Source organism: Anas platyrhynchos, chromosome 1 (assembly GCF_047663525.1).
Source record: "Anas platyrhynchos isolate ZD024472 breed Pekin duck chromosome 1, IASCAAS_PekinDuck_T2T, whole genome shotgun sequence".
NCBI lineage: Eukaryota > Metazoa > Chordata > Aves > Anseriformes > Anatidae > Anas > Anas platyrhynchos.
Window position 1 is genome coordinate 205716751 of NC_092587.1, and position 20265 is coordinate 205737015.

Consider the following 20265-nt stretch of genomic DNA (forward strand, 5'->3'; position numbering starts at 1 on the left):
GTAGAGAGGGAGAGGCAGGCACACGCACTTTAAAATAAAGTGTAAGAATGTCTTTGCATATAAGCAACTCCCCATTTCGGCTTCAGCTGGGGCTAAATAGAACGCAAACAAAACAGCAAAACAGATTAACAAGGCAGAGCTAAACCACGCCACTTTGGGAGAGCGGATCCACACGGAACTAAAACCCTGAGGTTTGGTACAAAGCACAGTAGAAAAATAGACGCGGTAATTTTCAGACCTGGTACAAACCGGGGGACTATTTCTGAAGCTTATAAAAGTCTTTTACGACCCCATACCAGATCACATTTCTGTACATAAAGACAGACCTCTGCGCCGTGCCGCATTGACTGCGCACGGTGTAAAAAATAATTGTGCACCAGGAGAGGAGAAAAATTCAATATTTATTCTACAGACACGTTTCCAGAAGTCGAGCCACAAAATTTTAATTTATTACTTTCAGACTACAAAAATACAACAACAAATACCTAACCACTTATTTGCTGTGCCAGGCAAAAAAAAAAAAGAAAACGGAGGCGGGGAGAGCGAAGGCAGCAAATATTACGTGTTTTGGGCTGATCATAAGGCAGCATTGAAGTTTATTTTCAGTCATTTAATTGAAGCACCTGAGGATTTAGGAGGTATTGAATGTGTGCTGTGGAAATATGCAGCGAGAAAAACAAGAAAGGATATGAATTCAAACTGAAAATGGCAGAAAAAAAATATGCAAAAAAAAAAAAAAAAGCATATATTTCAGACTCAGTGAGAGTTTAACTTACATTATTCCAGGCAGGCGTGTGGTTTGAGGGCTAGCAGACATTTTGTTTTATTACCAATCCTCATCTCAAATTCACACCATTCGTGTGTTCTTCTCAAAGACTGGGCAAACTGGACAACCAGAGCTAGTTTAAAGGGAAGGGCAATAGTTATGGGGATTTGGGAAGCATCAAGGCTAAGAGATTTTTAAGATTTGATGCATGGCAAATCAAGCATGACTTGTGGCATGAAGGCCCACGGTGTTGCAGAAAGGGTACCGGGATGGCCAGCAGGAACTTTTGATGGCATTTACAGGCTCTCTGTTGTGCAGTAGCAAAGGTGATGGTGCTTCTCCAACATCATGAGCCTTGGAAAGACCCTCAACGTTTTGGTTTGGGCCCTTTAGTTACATGAAAGGCATGGAAAAACTTCAGGAAGAGAATAATAATTGTCATCAAGAGAACAGGCAGATTAATGTGGCAAAAAAAACATAAAAGGATGTTTAAACATAAACATTAGCAATGAAGAAGACGGAGCCAACTGGCTGCATTGAAGTACCATGTAGGAAGAGACATTTGAAATGGGCTAAAACACAGAACCAGGACTGCACAAAGAACGCCAAAGCGCAGCTTGCTTGCAAACACACTGCAGACAAAGAAAGCCAACAAAAAATAATTTCATTCTGTGAAGAAATCACAAAGGAAAAAAATTACATTCACCAATTTTAACGCTCTACACACGTTGTAAAAGCTCAAATCGCTGGTGAGAATTTCTCTACATGCTACGTAAGACAGAGCTTTAGCAGAGCTCATGCTTCAAAATAAAGCTTATTTCTTCTCCAAATGAGTGAAGAGCTTCTGATTATATGCCTAGAGTCTACAGCAGTGGCCGACACAAAAAATCCTCTGTTCGCCTCCTATGTCCTTTAAATGAAGAGGCACTTTCTCCTTCAAAACACGCTTCCAAGGCCACCTCTTCCTCCCCCCTCTCGTTTTTTTTTCTTCTCTGCCTTCTACGTGCCTGCTTCAGCCCCAGTCATTTAATCTTTTTATTTCTTTTTCACTACGAGGAAAAAACAGAATCAATATCGGAGCCGGGCGGCGCGGCACAGCGCCAACCCGCTCCCTGCGCTAAGCGAGCCCATGGGATGAAAAGGCACACAATGGGCTCGTTGAGGAACACAGAACCTGAGTTGTGTTTGCTTTGAAGTTCGGAGACCATTCTGGTTATTTACAGCACGGGGAAACTCAAAAGCTTGCCGAGCCTTATGCAAACAGTCGCAACGCCAAGCGAGGGGCGAAGGATGCTCCGGGGAAGGCTGATGGTGCTGGACTGACCTCCAAGGGAGCTGAGCTTAAAAGTGCCTGCAAGGATCCATCCCAATCCCTATTTCCATGTTTTGCTGTGCCCTGGGTGATCGGTTGGTGCCCACTCTCCTTCTCTAGCATGAAAAGAAGGACGTCTTTCATCCTGGCACGTGGGGACACAATTGCCCATCACCCAGCCCTGCTGCTATCTGTGGTAGGATCACAGCCAACACGTACCCAAAATCAGCATCAGCACGCTCACAAATACCCCAAATCTCACCAAGAGCTCCCTGCTTCGTCCTCCTTCTCTCCCCCAAAGAGGGAAACCTGTGCCTCATCCCCACAGGCCCTACGCTTGCTGTGACTTCCAGAAACTCCTCGATTTAATTTATTACGATGAATTAGCCACCGGTGATTGGCTAAGCAGAGCCGAAACTCCATCAGCTTCCAGCACTGAGAAATTCAGCCAGTCGCCTGGTAGTGTTGCTGTACAAAAACTATGCATTTAAACATAAAAATAACAAGAGCCTACACAAGTCAGAGCTCATTCCTCTCCCCGTCAAGTAGGGTTTGCCTGTCTGCTCTATACACACCAATTAATAAACATGAAGAAACGCCAGAGGAAAAATATTCACTGTACCCACTTCATACATTTTTAATCACCCAGAAATCAATTCAACGCCCTGAACACAGTTCAAAATTCCTGTTTTACAGAACCAGTAAGCAGTGGATCACCTAATTAAATCCAGAGATGGCTTTTCCCAATCAATGGAAGCGGTGGGCATGCATGCAGAAGCCCAAGCAAAGGCAAAGAGGGGAACGCCGCATCCCTGCCTCCTTCAGCATCAGGGCCGTTTGCCTCGTGCTCCTTGGGACTCCCCACAAACGTGCTGAGCAACACCAAAAGAAAGGAAAAAGTCTCGTTTATCCTCCTCACACGCAGAAAATTCTGAAAGAACTCGGTTTTCTTGGCCAAAGAACTGATCTGTTATCAAAGGCGCAGCCTTGCCAGAGAATAAGACGGCAAGTTTTTAATTTTAAGTTATTAAGAAAGGCTGAAATCAAGCCTGGAATTATCTTTGTCTCACAAAGAGTATGCAAAGGGGGATTAAAGGCCGACTACAAATCCTATCTGAACATCCTTTCGCCTTTGACAAAATCAGAGGCTACTGGCTTTCAGCATACGGGTAAATTAAATGAGGAGCAAAGCTGACAGTGTAAATCAGGTCAGTTATCCTACAGCAGCGATGCCCAAGGTTCAATGACCAACACAAAATACATGAATTAAGTAGAAAAAATAAAAAATACATAGAAGAGCCCCAAAACGTCTTGTCCTGACACCAAAACCAATGGCTGGAAGATGCCGTTTCCCTCTGCTGGTCGTTATGTCAGAGCAAACGCTGTGGTTTCACCTTGGGAAAAGGGACAAAACCAGGTCCTTGCCCGTGGCAGGGGTTGGAATTAGATTTGAGGGCCCTTCCAACCCAAATTCGGTGGTTCTATGACAATTCACGCTCCGCAAGGGCTGTGTGGGCACGTTGCTGTTCTCCGCATCTCTCGCTCACATCCTCCCAGACCTTTACAGAGAAAAATAATTTTCATTCGGGGCTGGAGTGTTTTGATTTCTGTCTCCTCGTGACAGCTGAACTCGCGTTTATGGAAAGGGATTTCTGTTCAAGCAGAATTAGGCTCTGCTGTCTGCACGATTTTGGCTTCCAGACCTGTGCCGCGTGCCAGCATGGTTCACAACTCTACGAGCATCGGTTCGCACAACTCCGTAACCCTCTTGGGGATCCCCCTGAAAGACCTCCAAGAACTCAGAAAAAAAAAAAGAAAAGAAAAAAATCAAACTGATGCCTTTCCACCAACGCACAAACGAGCAATTAGTACACTGCCTCACAGAGCTGTTTGCCTACCAGCCGTGCCCGTTCTCTATCCCAAAATCTTAGAGCAATAACCACAAGTGTGCATGACGCTGTAAATCTAAATTATGTTACTATCATATCTTTCTTTTAGGGCTCTCAAAAAATCTCTCTGAGAGAGTGCTACTTGAAGAAGCAGGAAAATCAATTAACTGGGGAAGGAAACGAACCCAGCCCTTGCAGACAGCACAAAAAGAGCAACAGTGACATGGGGAGAGGTGATAACCAAATGACAAAGTGCTTAGGATGTGTCCTTAAATCACCAGAAATAAGACTATTTTATTATTTAAGCTGAAGAAGCAGCAATCCTTACTCCAGGAAGAACATCTAGGAAAGCTACTGGGTCTTGCAGCCAGACCACAGATGAATTGCAAATGCGGTTCTTGGTGAATCCTGCGCAGGATAAAACTTGCTGAGCAGCTACCCGGGAATATTTATTTCACATTAGTGGCTCACGAGAAGTGCCTCTGGGCAGTCTGGGCTAATCCACTTTGGAAAGGCAACTGAACAGAACCCAGTTGCACAAAGGCTTTTATTAAAAGGCGTCAGGTTCCTCCTGGTGAAACGAGGCCAGCTCTCCATACCCATGCAGGTCCTTGCCAGCTGGGGGAGAGAAGAAAAAGCCTTTGCATGGCATGAAAGGTTGCAGGGATGGAGCAAGGCAAGCAGCAGCAGGACCAGAAGAGGGCTTGCCTGATCTTCCCTGAAAAGCTAGAGAAGGGGTAACGAAGGGTGTTACCTTCCTGCCCTCTCCAAGGGAAAAATAAGGGGAAGAGTGAGCTCCTTGTAGAGCTGGCAGTGCAGAGCAAGGCTCTCCAAGGAAGGTAGTGGAGATTCACTAACCTAAAAGGAAGTGGAGATTCACTCACCAGCTTCACATCTCCAGGCTCTTGCCCTTTCCTACCAGTTATTATTTATTATTTTATTATATTATTTATTGTATTCACTGCAGTGAATACAGGGTCAGTCTACCCAAGGCTCCTGAAGCATCTTATCAGCATATTAATCAGCATGTAAGAGGGAAAACAAGAAGGGTGTGAGCTCGTACGAGCACTCTGAGAGTTTCATGCTTCAAGTCAAACAAGCTAGAGGAGAGACCAATTCTTCATCCCTGATGCCACACCAGCGAGCTCGTCTGTTTGCTGCAGGACTGGTGCACCCCAAGGACGCTCGCCTTGCCCAAAGTTGACTCAACTTGTGTTTTGAGTGGTGGTAGCGTGGCTCCTCTGAGTATTAAGCATCTCCTGGCATCCCCAAATGCTGAGAGGATTGAGAATACGGCATTAACAGCTGCTGGAGATTCTTCTGCACTGAAAGGGATCCCATCGCCGGCACTTGGGCGCATGGCACGGTCTTGTCGCAGTCCTCGACGTGGCACAGGGCTGCAAGAGGAGGCTGCTGGATGGATGTGCATGTTAAGGGGGTAACAGGCTCGTGACCTTTTGCAAAATACTCGGAGTTAACAGCAGGTAAATGCGTCAAAGAAGAACCAGGCATTTCAACGGCTCACGTTTGGGATAGGCAAAGTGGATTCTCCATAAATAAAAAAAGCAAATGACAGTCCTTAAACGCATTTTAGAGTTAACCTCAATTAAAACGACAGCTTACATTAAGATCCGAGTTAATTACAGCCTCCTTTAATTAAACAGCAGACGATACTCAAACACCATTTGCTGCTGATGCTCTCAAGCAAGCCGAACCTGCGGAGGGGAAGCGGCGACGAGCACCTGGGAAGCAGGAGCAGGAGGGCAGACACGGCCCCATCCTCAGGGAAAATATTCTGCCCGTGTCCCCTGGGACCAGCTCCATAACCAGCTGGAAAATGCACCAGGCTTATTCGCCTCTTCCAATTGAGGAAAAGAAAGAAAAACCAAAAAAAAACAAGGAGGCTGCAATGCAATAGATCTGTGGTTCTTAAGGACCCAGAAAATTAGATTTACTAACTACAGAAGAAACTAATAGATTTATTTCTTTAATTAGAAAGAAGATTTCTTTAATAAATCTCCCACTTCAAATACAGGATGTTTTGATAAACATATCTCACGTGAATTTAACACTTCTGACGGTTTCACCTAGCAGTTCTACTTCCAAACTTTGGTTTTCTGCTATTTTTTTTCGTATTTAATTATAATTTCCAGAAAAAAAATCATCTAATGCACTTTAATAATAACTTAGGAAATAAGCTACCCTTTACATTTTCTTTAAGGAAGTCCTGAATGGAAAAAATAAAGTAACTGAACGGATGTACACCGAGTACTTGAGCATGTGCCAAGGGTTTCCCCTTTCTCCCCAACAAACAACAGCCAATCTGGCACCAAAGTTTTGCTTATCTCAAAATAGACGTCTCTCACAAGCACGGAAAATACCAAAGAAGTGAGAAGGAAAAGAAAATCAGGTTAAAACTGATGATTTAAACCAAAAGCAATCTATTTGTTATAAAGAATTCGCATTTAGCACTGAAAAGCCACAAGAGAGTAGAATTCAAGGTGCCGTTATCCTGATTTTTTTATCCTGATTTTTTTATCCTTGGGTATTTTTTCAGCCTACATCCCCCCGGAGTTGTACTCCACAAGGTTAGAAATTAATGGGTTACGCATGAACTTTCAGGACAAAAATTGAAGTAATACATGTGCTGTGCCGGGTTTGGGGTAAAAAGCTGAACTCTAAAGCAAACCGAGAACATGGCTTAGGGCTGTCAACCTTTACCTCAACGTTATCACACTTCAGTGGTTTTCTTGATTTCCATTTCTTGCCCAATGTAAAGCTTAGCATTACTTTATTTTAGCATTGCTTTTTTTCCAGTGTCCTCTACTATTCCAAAAAGAATTTTTTAACTCTTACAGAAATTATATAAATTATCCCAAATTGTGTCTCAGATAAAAATCTCAGGATTTTAAGGGTTGGAAAGACCTCCAGAGCTCGCTTCCCCACTATTTCCAACACAGGGGCACCCAAGGAGCTCTGCCACTCGGCTCTCGGCCACCAAGGCACCATCACGACCCAGGCACTCGTTAAACCTCGAAGCCTTAATGAGCTCCTGGGGCACGGAAAGGTTTTGAGCAAGGGCTGGGAGGCAACGTCCCTTCCAGATCTACCACCTCACACGCCTCAGCTATTATTTTCAAGCAATTTGAGAAGAAAATACCTACCAACTCTTTAGCTTCATGTCTCTCCTGTGAAAAGTCTGTTTGGTTTGTCCGTGTGAGTTTTAATATCCTCCAGAATAGCTTGTGGCTACATAAATAAGCAGCTACATGGGTGAACAATGCAAGTTAAAGCATTGAAAATGAATCTCAGACAGAAAGCAAGCGTTAGACAGGCTGAACCTGGCATTTCTAACTCAACAGTCACGGCAGCCTTCTGCTAGCAGGCAGTGAGAACGCCCTCCGCAGTTGCCTGTCTTTGATATTTAAAGGAAATAATTTTATTTTTTCTCCCCTTTTTCACAATATCATCTAGTTTTCCCACTAAATATTCAAGCAAATTCATTTTTAAAAGAAGTTCTGGAATACCGTTTGCCTAGCAAAGAAAATATCCTTTAGTTTACAAATTCTTTAGCCTATTACCCATTCTGGGAGTAAGAACAGAGCCCATGGACCCGTTACTGCTTCGGTGCAGCCACACCAATCTCCCCCTTTTGGAGCATTCACTGACATAACCAAAGACCTGGGTACATTTTCTCAAGTCTAATCTGCCTCTAATTTTTTTTTTCCAAGGTCATCGTCCACCGCCGCCTCCTCCATCACCACGACCCCTGCAGGACACGCGGCTGGAGCCCTCTGGTCCTCCCTCCTGTGCCACCGACCAAGGCTGGCACAACCTGCTGGAGGTGGACAATGGCTTCAAATACTGAAATACACAACATAATCTTCACGCTGCTTAACCAGCAGGTTATTTTAGAAGATAATTTCCTCCTAATGTCGCCATCTGACTTATTCAGAAAGCAGCCGGGTAGACTCGGTTCATTTAAAATAGAAACCACCCTCTAAATTTCTCCCTCCAGAAAGGTCAATGTACAAACTGTACACAGCCCAAACCTCGATATTTCAATAAAATTGCCTTACCCAGTGCCAGGAAGGCAGCTTCTAAAGCATCCAACTGTTGGAAAGCAGACAGGGAAAACCTACACCGAAAGGATATGAGCGTGGAGTTTTGAACACGTGCAAAGAAAGTAAAGTGGGGGAGAAGTAGCCTCTTGTCAAAGCCATCCATGCTCTGGAAAGCACAAGATTGCTGCTCTTTCCAGTGCAGGAAAATAACTGTGCACTTCGGAGCTCATTCTATCACTGCTGGAGTCTGCAGTCCTCTTACAATGGTGATATTCCTGAAGAGATGATTATTCACAGCGAATTTTTTTTTTCCTAAGCCTCCGGTGCTTTGGCTGTAAGACCAAAGTTCCCCTGAGCTGCAGTATCTCCAACAAAGCAGCACGCATAAATTTGATAGGGAAAAAAAAAACAGAAAGGGTGAATAAAAACGGGGCAAAACCTCTTTGAGGAACTCTCTGCTCCAGAGTATCAGACAGGCTTCCTCGAGCAATACAGCTGGCTCGACTGATCAGAAACAGCTACGAGAGTCAACGAGAATATTTTGTAAATGAAGTAGCTCCCCGCTAGTTACATAACTCTGGTAAACAAATTTCTGTGCCTTTTTCAAGGATTAAATATGACACTTTTAGACAATTCCCTCCGTTCCGAAGACGGACTTCAACCAACCATAATTCGTGCCGTTCAACATGAGATTAACTCAACCAAAGCACAATCTGGAAACAAGAAATCAGCCAACAATGCTCTTTAAATCTTCATTTCCAAGAAATCAGTCAGCAATGCACTTTAAACCTCCATCTATCAGAACAACTTCACCTTTTTCACAGCGACTCTCTGCAGCAGGGTCCCCGTTGCACGTGGCAGGGCTGTTTGAGGACGTGCACCCAAGTTGCTCTGTTCAACTCTGGAGCCAAGCCCTCCAGTTTTCAGCTGATTGCCCCAGAAATTTCTTGGGCATTTATTTGTTTAAATATACACCGTTTTGTTCTTTTTCTTTCAGATTTCCAAGGTGCCCTCTTCGTAGGAACTGAGGTCTCTTTATTCTCACTAACCTTACTGCGCCGACTCTGTTGAAGAGTTGCATTCCCATCCGAGTGGGAATCCCGTTTCTCCCTTAATTAAGGGGTTTAACGGCTCATTAACAAGCCCCTGCTCTCCCCACCAGACGTGGACGTCCACAAGCAGCCGCTGAGCGCCAGACCTACCTGTGTAAGCCATGTTCTTCGGGTTTCCGTAGGGAGCCCCAGGTTGAACGGGGCTGTAAACAGGGTTCATCGTGGAAGACCGGGAACTCTGGAGACAAAAGAAAAGCAGAGTTGAGAAAAGTGCCTGTGTTAAGGCTTCTGTTCAAAGGTTCTGAGCTGTGCTCCACGCTCGCATTGCCACGTTATAATTCAAGACACAGGGAGCTGCAAAGAAAAGGATTTACAACCAGGCGTTACGACTAGGTAGCGTTTTTAGGAATTCAAGTTCTGGATCCCTCAGTTATTTCTCTTAACTTCTTCACTGTTGGCATATACTGCCTACAAATAAACCCAGGGTGGATTAATCTTACACAACCCTACCTTCGTGGGGCTCAGCATTCACGACCCCACTTCTAGCGCGCGGCGAACAAAGCCGAAAATTCAGGCAAGGAATTCCCTTTGGAGGAGCTGATGTTGTGAGGGTGGCAAAAACAACGAGAAATGAGGTCTTTCCTTTCCAAAATCAGCAGATAAAAGGCTCTTTGCTGCTGGAGAGATGGAGCAGCTCAAACTGATGACCACGACCTCGTACCCAGGTCTTGGGCGCTGCACGTGGATGTGCCGAGCAGCCCAGCGGTGCCCACGGACACGGCGCAGACGGCGAGATTGGCACGGCCCTGCTGGGGAGTTTTTATTTCGAGGAAAGCAAGTAACTAGGGAATTTGTGCCTCCTGACTGTCAGTTAAGCAACTGCTCAGTTAATTATCTTAATGAAGCACATTCTCAGTTCTGATTAACGGGAAAATCAGTCATTAAGCTTTATTAGGCAACGCATTTGTCTCCGCAGCTACCCAGTGACAATTTCAAACACGAACCCCAACAATCTTCCTCCAAAACGTGGGGTTTTTAAACGCGTTGTTTTACAGCTCATAAATAAAGCCGTCCTTCCCAAACAAGCCTCTGATGATGGATGCACCATTTGATAGATCATTAACTCCTTCCGCTGTACCTCCGGATAGTAAACAAGTCAAATGTTAAATGCTAGCAACAACCGACTTGACAACAATTACTGCTTAATTAATTAACCTTCCCTCCTCCCCCAAGGTAGCACAGAAGGAGCAATTCTCAAAGCAGAGGCTACCGGGGCTGTAAAGCAGGAGGGAAGAATTTACACCTCCGGCAGCGCCCAGCCGTGGTGCCTTTCCAGATGTGTTTGCTCACCTCTCCATCACGCCACACGCAGCAGGACAAAATAAAACGAGTCGGAAGGAGACCCCAGAGGATGAAGGATGTTGCTCCTCTGAGCAGGTAGTTGAAGATGTAAGTTGGAAGCACGAGGAGATGATCTGACAGCAGCCAAGTGGGGGAATGTGCTCCCCAAAGTGCCAGCGCAGCTCAGCGCACAAGAAGGCGCATCCATCGCAGCCAAAACCGCCTCCTTTTCACCCAAATTCCCTGCCCACACCTCCATTAATGATTTTTTTTTTCCACTCTGACAGGAGGCAGCACCGCAACAATCCCGGGATGTGCCCACCCTACCAAACCCTTTGGTGCAAGCAGGGATGATCGGAGATCACAGCACTTTGTGCCGAGGCTCCTCCAGCCACACACTGCATTCTCAGGGTTTTAAGATCCAAATCCTTCCTTTGGAGCAGGATTAATTTGGTTTTCTGCTCTGAACGTCCCCACCTGGCGCATGGTTTGAAGTTACCTGTAGGTCCTTCAGTGGGTTCAGCCTCTCCGTCCCGCGAGAGGTCGGAGGAAAGGTGATGGGCAACTGGGGTGAAGCTTTGGAAAGAAACCTGGCCCCCACACACCAAAACCACTTTGCACACAGAAATAAGTACACAGTCAGCAGGAGTCACCTCCAAAGTGCAGTGCTAAGACCTAAAAATTACTACCTGCACGTGATGTTTTATGCAGGTCCCAAGCAGGACCTGAGAGAACAGGAGGAGAGATTCAGAGGGCTGCAAAGATTCCCTGGCCGTAATTAACCGTTAAATCATTAGCAGGACACTTCAGCCTGGACAAGAAACACCCAGTGGGGCAGGGAATAAGGTATCTATTAAAAAAAAAATCACAAAGGATCTGGAGAAGGTGGAGAGGCAGCAATCACACGCATTTCCTCACAACCCCTCTGAGGAACCTGCTTTGGCAGGGGAGTTGGACCCGATGACTTTTCGAGGTCCCTTCCAACCCTACAGTTCTGTGATTCTGTGATTCACCTCGCTGCAACCACGTCCCCATCTCGCTCCTCCTTGGCCTTACCCATCAGATCACGAGCTGCTGGGCAGATGGAGACACAACTGCATTTCTACAGAGCCCTGCTCAGCACAGCCATCATCTCACTTGAGCTCTTCTGGGTGTAAAGAGTAGAAATAAATGATGATTTGGTGAAAATTATCGCTGCGTATGCCTGGCTCGCACTAAGTGTTGTACCAAACAGTACAAAACACACTTATTGAGAAGGATGAAAGAAAACGCCTCTTAGCTGAGATAAAAAGATGATAATTGCGTTAGGGGGATGAATGTGTTGTGAGGAAGAGGCTTGTGCTTCCTCCTTGCTTGGTATGCAGGGCATTATTTCCAGCCAGCATGAAAGCCTCCATGCGAACAGCATTTCAGCTGGATGATTTTCCTCCTTTTTAGCCTCTAGTATTAAAACACATTCAGACGAGCTTCCAATACAATCTGCAAGACAATACCATTCAAAAACCCGTTTTAAATTCATTACAGGCCCCGCATTGTGGCGTTCGAACAGCCGCCCTGAAATGGGAATAAAACAGGATTAGCAAAATTAAACCTCCTCCGCCACAATGACTTGCAGCACTTGCTCGTGGCCATGAATACGCAACAAAAAAGACTAATAGAAATGAATTATAAACAAGACGACGCTTCCACCACTTCCTAATCCCCGTGGCAGGGATGCTGAGTTGCTTAGAAGCTGCTGAGGCTCCACCACGAAGCCGAAGGAGCAGCTCCAGCAGGAACGCCATGGGAAGCTGCTGCTAGCAAACAGTCTCGGGATGCTTCCCCCGGCTGTAACCTGGTTACGTTTGGATCTGTTCTGTCTTTCCCATGAAAGTGCACGAGACGCCGGGGGACGACTCCAGATGAAGGGCAAACAGGAGCAGCGAGGGAGGTCAGCGGCCAAGGTGTGGCTCAAATCCAGCTTGCACCAGGGATTGCCAAGCACTGAGCTCAGACTAAGCTGCATCAGAAGCAAAATGGAAAGGTTTTCATGGTGAATAATGAGTGTGAGCCAAAAAAAAGCGTGTCTCTGGACAGCACCGTCCTGCTGCCACCACGGCGAGGACGGGACACGGCAGCCCCAGGTCTCTGTCACCCATCCTGGTGACACCCCAGGACATCAGCTGCTTAATCCTCTTCCTTTGGAGCACTCAGAACTAAAAACAGGGCTGGTGTCACTTGAAATTACCATAAACGCAAGGCACGAGGGACACCTCACCCAGATATTTGTCACCGGTTTGTTTTGTGCCTGTGGAAAAGCTCCGTGGGGGACCAGCTCTGCTGCTTCCCAAAGCCGAAGGCTTTGAGCCTTCAAACATCGAGGGAAATCAACAATTTTACACGTAAACAGTTTTTAACCCAAGTATTTCTATGCAGGCGTTGGTGGAAGTGGCATCTTAAGTTCCTCGGCCACTCCGATGCACAGATCTGAAGGCAGTTCCCACTCCCACCGTACAGAAGCTGGGGAAAAGAAAGATGACACCGAAGGAGATGTAAAAAATCCTAAAGGAAAAGACCAAGCGTGGCGTGCAAGCTTCGGGAAGTTTATAAAGCTCTTTTTCATTTTCTTTGCAGACCAAGTCCGCAAAGATAACGATGTAAATAATGTATAAACACGGAGTTGCTTCGAAATAAATATATTTTACAGCCTTCTCAAAAGATGGAGGGTAACCGTGACAAGCACATCCTTCATGCTCTCGAGAGATTGAAGGGTTGATCAGGGAGGTGGTGGAGTCACCATCCCTGTAAGTCTTCAAAAGACGTTTAGATGTAGAGCTTAGGGATATGGTTTAGTGGGGACTGTTAGTGTTAGGTTAGAGGTTGGACTCGATGATCTTGAGGTCTCTTCCAACCTAGAAGTTCTGTGATTCTGTGATTCTGTAAATTTAAGCACAATTGCAAGGAGGAGAGTAAACAAGGCACCGGCGAGCCTTTCGGGATGAAACACGCTCCTCCACCGTGTTTCGCTTTCGTCCTCGTGTCAGCGCCTCACCTTTCAGCCTTCCCCGGCGTTTGGTTGTGATTTGCCCTCGTCTTTTGTGAAATCAGCACAGAAGTGCTTCTGAAGGACCTTTTCCTCGTGTTTTTCTTTCGAAACGGAGCGCTATTTTCTCCTCTGGTTGCAGGTAGCTACCAGGAATTATTTATTCGTTCAAAAGACAGCACACGTCCAAATATTAGAGGACGCGAACAAAGAAAAAAAGACAAACCCAGAAGATATTATTTCTCTCTTGATCTGCACATCGCTGCTTAGAATTCATTTTATACAAATCACATGCTAATAGCATTCAGCCAAAGCCCCTTTGAACATGAAAAGACCTCCTGACCTTATCCTACATTCAAATTGCAATCATTTGCCGACAATTTTCCAGTTAAGTCATTTGAAGCTTGACCCTCGCTTGGGACCCACCAAACAATAATTAAATTACCATCCCGTTCATCTGCTAAAGGTTAACTCGGGCAAGCTACAGGGGCCACGTCCCACCTCTCCCCCAAAATTTCAGCTGTGACAGCACGCGTGGTCTCAGAGGTTTGCAGCACAACGTCGTTTTCACTGATAACACCTCCTGCTTACACCCTAACTCGAAGCTGATTCAGCTCATCTCAATCTATTTAACCCGTCACAGACCTTAGAAAAGAATCTGGTCAAAATTGACACCATTTCGGTTCATTTTTTAATAATACACTTTAAAAAAAAGATGAGTTGGTATAACTGGGGGAACCAAAGAAAGGCCAGGCTCCAGAAAAAGTTGAAGACTTCATTTAGCTGGAAATTATTAACAGTAGGTCTTGATTATACAAAACAATGTCTACTTTAATCTCTTTGACTGTATTTCAGCTACACCTTGACTTCATGGAAACTCATCGAAGGCATCATTCTTCAGCCTCAACATTAGAATCATTAGGGTTGGAGAAGACCCCCAAGATCCCTCCAACCACCCCCTACCACCAATGTCCCCACCAAGCCCTGTCCCCAAGCACCACGTCCAACCTCTCCTTGAACACCCCCAGGGACGGGGACTCCCCCACCTCCCTGGGCAACCCGTCCCAAGGCCTGACTGCTCTTTCAATTATTTCATTATTCGTTGCCTTTTTCCCCATTTTTCATCTACGCCAACTCATCGGCCTCACTTTCAAAGCAACTTTCAGCTCTGCTCCAGCCTTATTTCACCCGACGTAACCCCAGGTACCGTAGTTAATCTGCCTGATTTGGGGCTGGCTCATTTGCTCTCAGTTCTGACCTGGACCCTTTTTTTTTGGGAAGATTTCCACAACATCGCTTGTGTACGGCCTTTCAGGAGGTGCTGAATGGGAATAAATTGCATTACCCGTTAATTAGGGTGGCAGCCTATTAACTCTGCAGGCCCCTCGTGTCTCGCCACTGGGGCGCTCAGGAAGGCGAGGTGCTGGGAGCAGGAGGGGAGATCCCCAGCCACGGATCTCCCAATTTAAGGCTCGGTCAGCAGGTACCTGGGCAGAGAGCACAGAAACAGCAAGGTGTTAATGCCCAAAACCTGTGTTTTGTGCCACGTGGTGACGTGACCAACCCATGTGAAGCCTGAAGTGGGGAGCCAGGCTGAACGCACGCCGTTGTGACGGAGGGCAAGGCTTAAAGCACCTGGAAATTAAATGGAGCAAGGGGTTTCGTGCAGCTCGGGGGGCTTTGTTGCACGGAAAATTTAATGGGTAATTTATAAGCACCAAGCAGCTCCGGAGTTTGGATCTTCTGGATCTCCTAATGCCCCAAAATAAACGCTCAGGCGTGAAAAAACTTGACCTTTCCTTTGGTGAAATTGATGATCTATTAAAAGCCAGAGGATCCAAAGAACTCACGATTCAATTAGGCTAGATAGGATATAAAAATACAGTAAAAGAAACCCTTGTCCTGGCCCAAAAAAAACCAAGGAACAGATGGTTACTGCAGTAAGGTGTCACACTTGGTGACAACAAACCAGTGAGCCCAAAAATGATGTAGGAAAAAGACCACAGCTGGATTTCTGATTATCTGTGTTAGAAAAACACCCGCCTGGCCCTCAGTAAATGAGAAACCAGCCCCCCTACAACAAAACTGCAGCAAGGAAAAAAAAAAAAGGAAAAAAAAGAAAAAAAAAAGCCGTTATATTAGCTTGCATCCAGAGAACAAAATGTCTGTGTGCAGATGAATCCTGCACTATAAATTCCTCGCTTTATATCTCCAAGACAGATGGGTTTCACCAGCAGGTAGCCAATAAATAAATGCATTTTCAAAAATATCTAACATATCTGTCCCTGCGTGTCCAGAAAACGCTCTCAGTAGTTCTCAAATGCTTTTTTCCCCGATATATTCCTATTAATTTCTTTAACTGGAGACCTTGCTGGCTTTTCCTTTTGAAGCGAGCCCCGCTGCACTCCTGCATTTAGTGCTCTCCTTCTGCTCTCCAACTCAGCCACATCCTCCCCCGGGTGATTATCCTGATTTTTTATCTTCGCCACCTGACTTTGCTGTGTTTTGCTTTAAAAAGCCTTCCTCGAACACGCAGCTTGAAGCCTCTCTGCTTCTTTCTCTGCACAAACGAAGGCTTGGGAGATTTGGGTTGGCCATGAGGAGGGTGCTGCAGGACCAGGGGATCCACAGATGTGTAATGGAGTTTCTGGACTGGTCCCAGTAATATAGTTGCCCCATCCCAGTGCTGGTGTGAGCCCCGCAGTGAGCATGAGGTTGGACTGGCTCTAGAGGTCTCCAACCAGCATTTGGAGACCTCTGGAGACCTCTCCAACCAACTCCAGCTCCAGCTCCAAGTAGTCTGTGCTTTAATTCCCCTTTCTCACATCTCCATCTCATCCCACAGCCTCAGGATGTGACGTCCAGGACCTTTCACTTGGCCTTGGTGAACCTCGTGAGGTTCCAGCCCTCAGCCTGTCCACATCCCTCTGGATGCCACCCCTTCCTCCGGCGTGCCGACCACACCACAAAGCTCAGGGTCATCAGCAAACCTGCTGAGGATGCACTCAATCCCCCTGTCTATATCATTAATAAGAATATTAAACAGATATTAAAGATATTAATTGCTTTCTAAAGAACTTCTGGTACTCGGTTGGACACCAGAAGCCTTGGAAGGGCAGCAGGGGACAGACTGGTGCCTCCACATTTCCATTTATCACTATTTATACTGTAAGCACATCCATAAAACGTGTGGTTTTAAGATGCTTCCCGAGATCGTGCAAATTGACTTACCACATCAGCTACGATGCCAAACAAGCCCTAAATAGCATCTGACATTTTTAGTTAACCTAGCGGGGAATTTGACCTACCAGAAAATTACTGAAACTTTAAACTCCTATCCTGTATCACCGTGATGATTTTCATCCTGTCACTGTAAAAAAAGCAGAATAATGTTGTTGGTTATCTTGCTCATCTGAGACTTCTCGAGCAGCTTCAGACCTTGCTCACGGCCAGCCATTGTTCCTTCTGCTAAGAGAGTGCCAATTTAGTAGCCAGATATAAAACTAGTCGAAAATAATATTCGAAAATAATATTTGTAAAACATAATTTATGTACTAATAAATATAAGCTTCCCCTCTTTAAATATATTAAATAATCCATCATCCCTTCAAGCTTCTTTTTGTAGAAGAAGCCTGAAGGAGAGCAGGTAAACTGGACCATGACATGTGCTGCCATCAGCACATTGTTTTTAATATAGGTGACTCAAGTAATAAAGCATTTTTTGGAGATGTGGAATCCACTCTCACTTGCAAACCACACACCCAAATCGCAGTGGATGTGCACAAAACTCCTTTCCCTCCAGCCTACAATATAACGTTTTCTTTTCCACTGGGTCAAACTAAACTGCATTAACCAACTTCTGATTAAAAAAAAAAAAAAAATCAATACCAGAAAAAGTCACATTATCCTCCAAGACATGTTTTAATTTACGTTTGTTCCGAAATTTCCAACCACTACCACTAATTGCCTTCCTTCGATTGTAGCAATTACTCCCCTCGGTACGGGAGAATCGCTTTCCAGCCATATCCTGAATATTGAAAACATCTTTCCTTCCCACACGCTGCAACGGGATAAAGATCTGAAGCTGTTTCTGAATGGAGGACGAAGTTGACACACCAGAAATACGATATCCCTGGAATTACAAGCAGACAAGAGCAGAGACGTCCTATAAATAATATATAGGACGGAATCCCTTCGGATTTATTGGGTCACCATTGAAATCCATCGTGCTGCAGGTTCTGGCTGTGTGGTTTAGGACTTCCAGGCATGCTTGTTCCTCCGTGCCCTCCAGTGGTCTTCTTCCAGGTCCTGCTGTGTGGTCGCAGGCTTCTTTCTCTGCTGGAGACTGAAAACCAAGGGGAAGGAGAACGACGGAGACGTCCCCTGGTGGGCACCATGCCACGTCCCTGCCTGTCCTCTCTGTTTTCTCCTCGAGGACAAGGACAAGGATATTGAGACTGGGAAAAAAAAGATGAACTGTGCACAGAGAGGGGATCAATCCTCCGCAACAGCTCCTTTTCCCTTCAATATTTTGCAATCTTTGTTCTAAAACAAAGCTGTATCAGGCAAGACGAAGGAGAGCACACGCTAAATCTGTCGGCGGAAATGGAGCCTTGGCAAGAGGTCTGTTTCTCATCCTCTTTTTGCAAGTTTGCGTTGGCAAGAGGAACAGTATTGACGTGCCCAGGAGAGTGGAAGCCTTTCCTATTCCTTGGGAAGCTGCGTGCAAGGAAGGAGGGAAGAGCCCAGGTCCTGGTGTGCCTGGTGCTACTGAAAACTGCCAATACCTGGCTAATATATTTTGCAAAAGGGGTTACCACTTGGAAAAAAAGAACCCCCTTGGGCTTTTCGTGTAAAAGTTGCCAAGTGATGAACAAACAGAACTCAGGCTAAGAAAATTAGGCATTTACAGCAATCAAACCCAGGCTGAGGCAGGTGCTTCACTTCCCATGGGCATATGGGACAGTTGGTGAAAAAGAGATGCAAGGCAGTGCTACTGCAATTATTACTAAATGCCATCAATATATAGATAATTCACATTGAAAATATGACATAAATTAGTTTGTTTAAAGGCTAAATACTTCCTTAACCACCTCCACCTCTCCAATATCAGCGTGGAGTGGAAAAACGGGTGGTCTATAGTTTGCTCCTCTGCCCTTGCCCACAGAAGGCTTGCACTGCTTTAGTTTGGAGGTTAAGCAGTGCTGCTGGGGATCACTGCTGGAGAAAATATCTAATGCACATCGTATCTGACCTGTTTACTGCTTGGTATTTCCTCTACATCAAGCAAACCTAAGACTCTGTGGGTAGATGCTGCAAAAGTGCCTTGGAAATAGCGCGTAACCTGCTTAAGAAAAAGAAAGTTGACATCAGATGACCACGATCAACCTGTCGAAGACTTTAAATGAAGGCTACGCACGTTCACAGAGCTGTAACACACTCCAAACACACACCAAACATCCAGCAGGGACTTTACCAAGGTTATTCGTAGCCATGTGCAAGAAGAGACAGGAGACCTGGATCGGCGAGCCCGTGACGTGGCCGCACGACGCGCGCAGCACGCAGTCAAGCCCAATATTCGTTTCATAATCCCTGCAAAAAGCCAAGTCGTTTTCAGCCTGCCATTCCAGAGGATTTTGCAGGGCTTTTATTCACCTGAATAGTCATTCGGGTTTCCAGCGAATATATCCGGCGCAGGAGGCCAGCGCCAGGCGCGCTTTCACAGCCGACACAAAGAAGAGGGATGAAAGGCCACAGCAAGTCAACAATTAACGCTCTTCATAGGTTTCCGGATTTTCCTTCCCAAACTAAAGAGTGGGAAGAGATTCAATGAAGTCTGAAGGAGCTTATGGCTCGCAGTTTATATCAGCACTCTTAGTTTTTTTTTTAAAAAAGACTTGATTCAACAAGGGCTGGCCAGACAGCCCAGTTTGGCTTTCCTGTTTCCCATCTCGGGGGGAAACAAGATAGTTTGGGGACTGAATGGCATGGCAAAAAGAAAGAGACGAGTAGTCATTAACTTTTTTTTTAAAATGACAGCACATTCGTGCTTTGAACCAAAAAAAAAAAGTCGCTCAGGCCTCTTAGAAATGCTGAAAAGGAAACGCTGACTTGTCGGCTGTCGTCCCGAGGCAGCTAAGCAAATATTTGTCTTCACACGCACACATTTCCATTGGCTTCAAGTGGATTCCTCCTGTGTGGAAGGTTGAGATGTGGAAGCACTCGGATAATCAGGGTTTGGGGATCCAAAGATAGGCAATAAAAAAACAGACCTGTGGTGGTTGGTTTCAAGGTGAGCAGTGGGATACCCCGGCAAATCCAACGGGGCGACGCACTCGGTGTCAAAGAGTGAAGCAGCGGTTTCAGGTGCAAATATTGACATTTTTGATAAAATACTAAAAAAAGTTAACACGTTCACTCGTCAAAGGATGATGCAACATCAGGAGGGCATCCAGCAAAAATGCTATCACCTTAATTCATGAAGCTGACATTCAGATTTGGTTGGGCTCGAAGGAGGCCGGAGGATGCCGCTACAACACCTTTCACCAGAGCAGTGATAAAAATCTGATTTTTGATCTATTGGTGTCCCTTTGATGCTATGGACAAAAAAAAAGCCTGAAAGTTTTAATCTGCCACACGATGGCTTAATTGCATGCTATTAGTTATGATAAAGAAATCAATTTTGTAATTTTACCGATTCAGTGAATTTGGTTTTTATAGGTCATCTACGGTCAACAGATTACCCCAAATCTTACACACGTGCTGCCACCACAGCTCCGACTGTCTACAGAATCTGTTTAATTGTAAGCCTGCCTAAGC

General features: G+C 45.5%; 1 protein-coding gene across 5 annotated transcripts in view; it reads right to left on the reverse strand.

Moving 5' to 3' along the window:
* FAM168A (family with sequence similarity 168 member A) overlaps positions 1-20265 on the reverse strand; it is a 161428-nt gene that overhangs the window by 66071 nt on the left and 75092 nt on the right. For all 5 annotated transcript variants that reach the window (XM_072032931.1, XM_038178403.2, XM_038178407.2 and 2 more), the window contains one exon: positions 9234-9321. In XM_072032931.1, the coding sequence (XP_071889032.1) occupies positions 9234-9303 (70 nt within the window). In that variant the 5' untranslated portion in view covers positions 9304-9321. The remainder of the gene's footprint in view (positions 1-9233; positions 9322-20265) is intronic.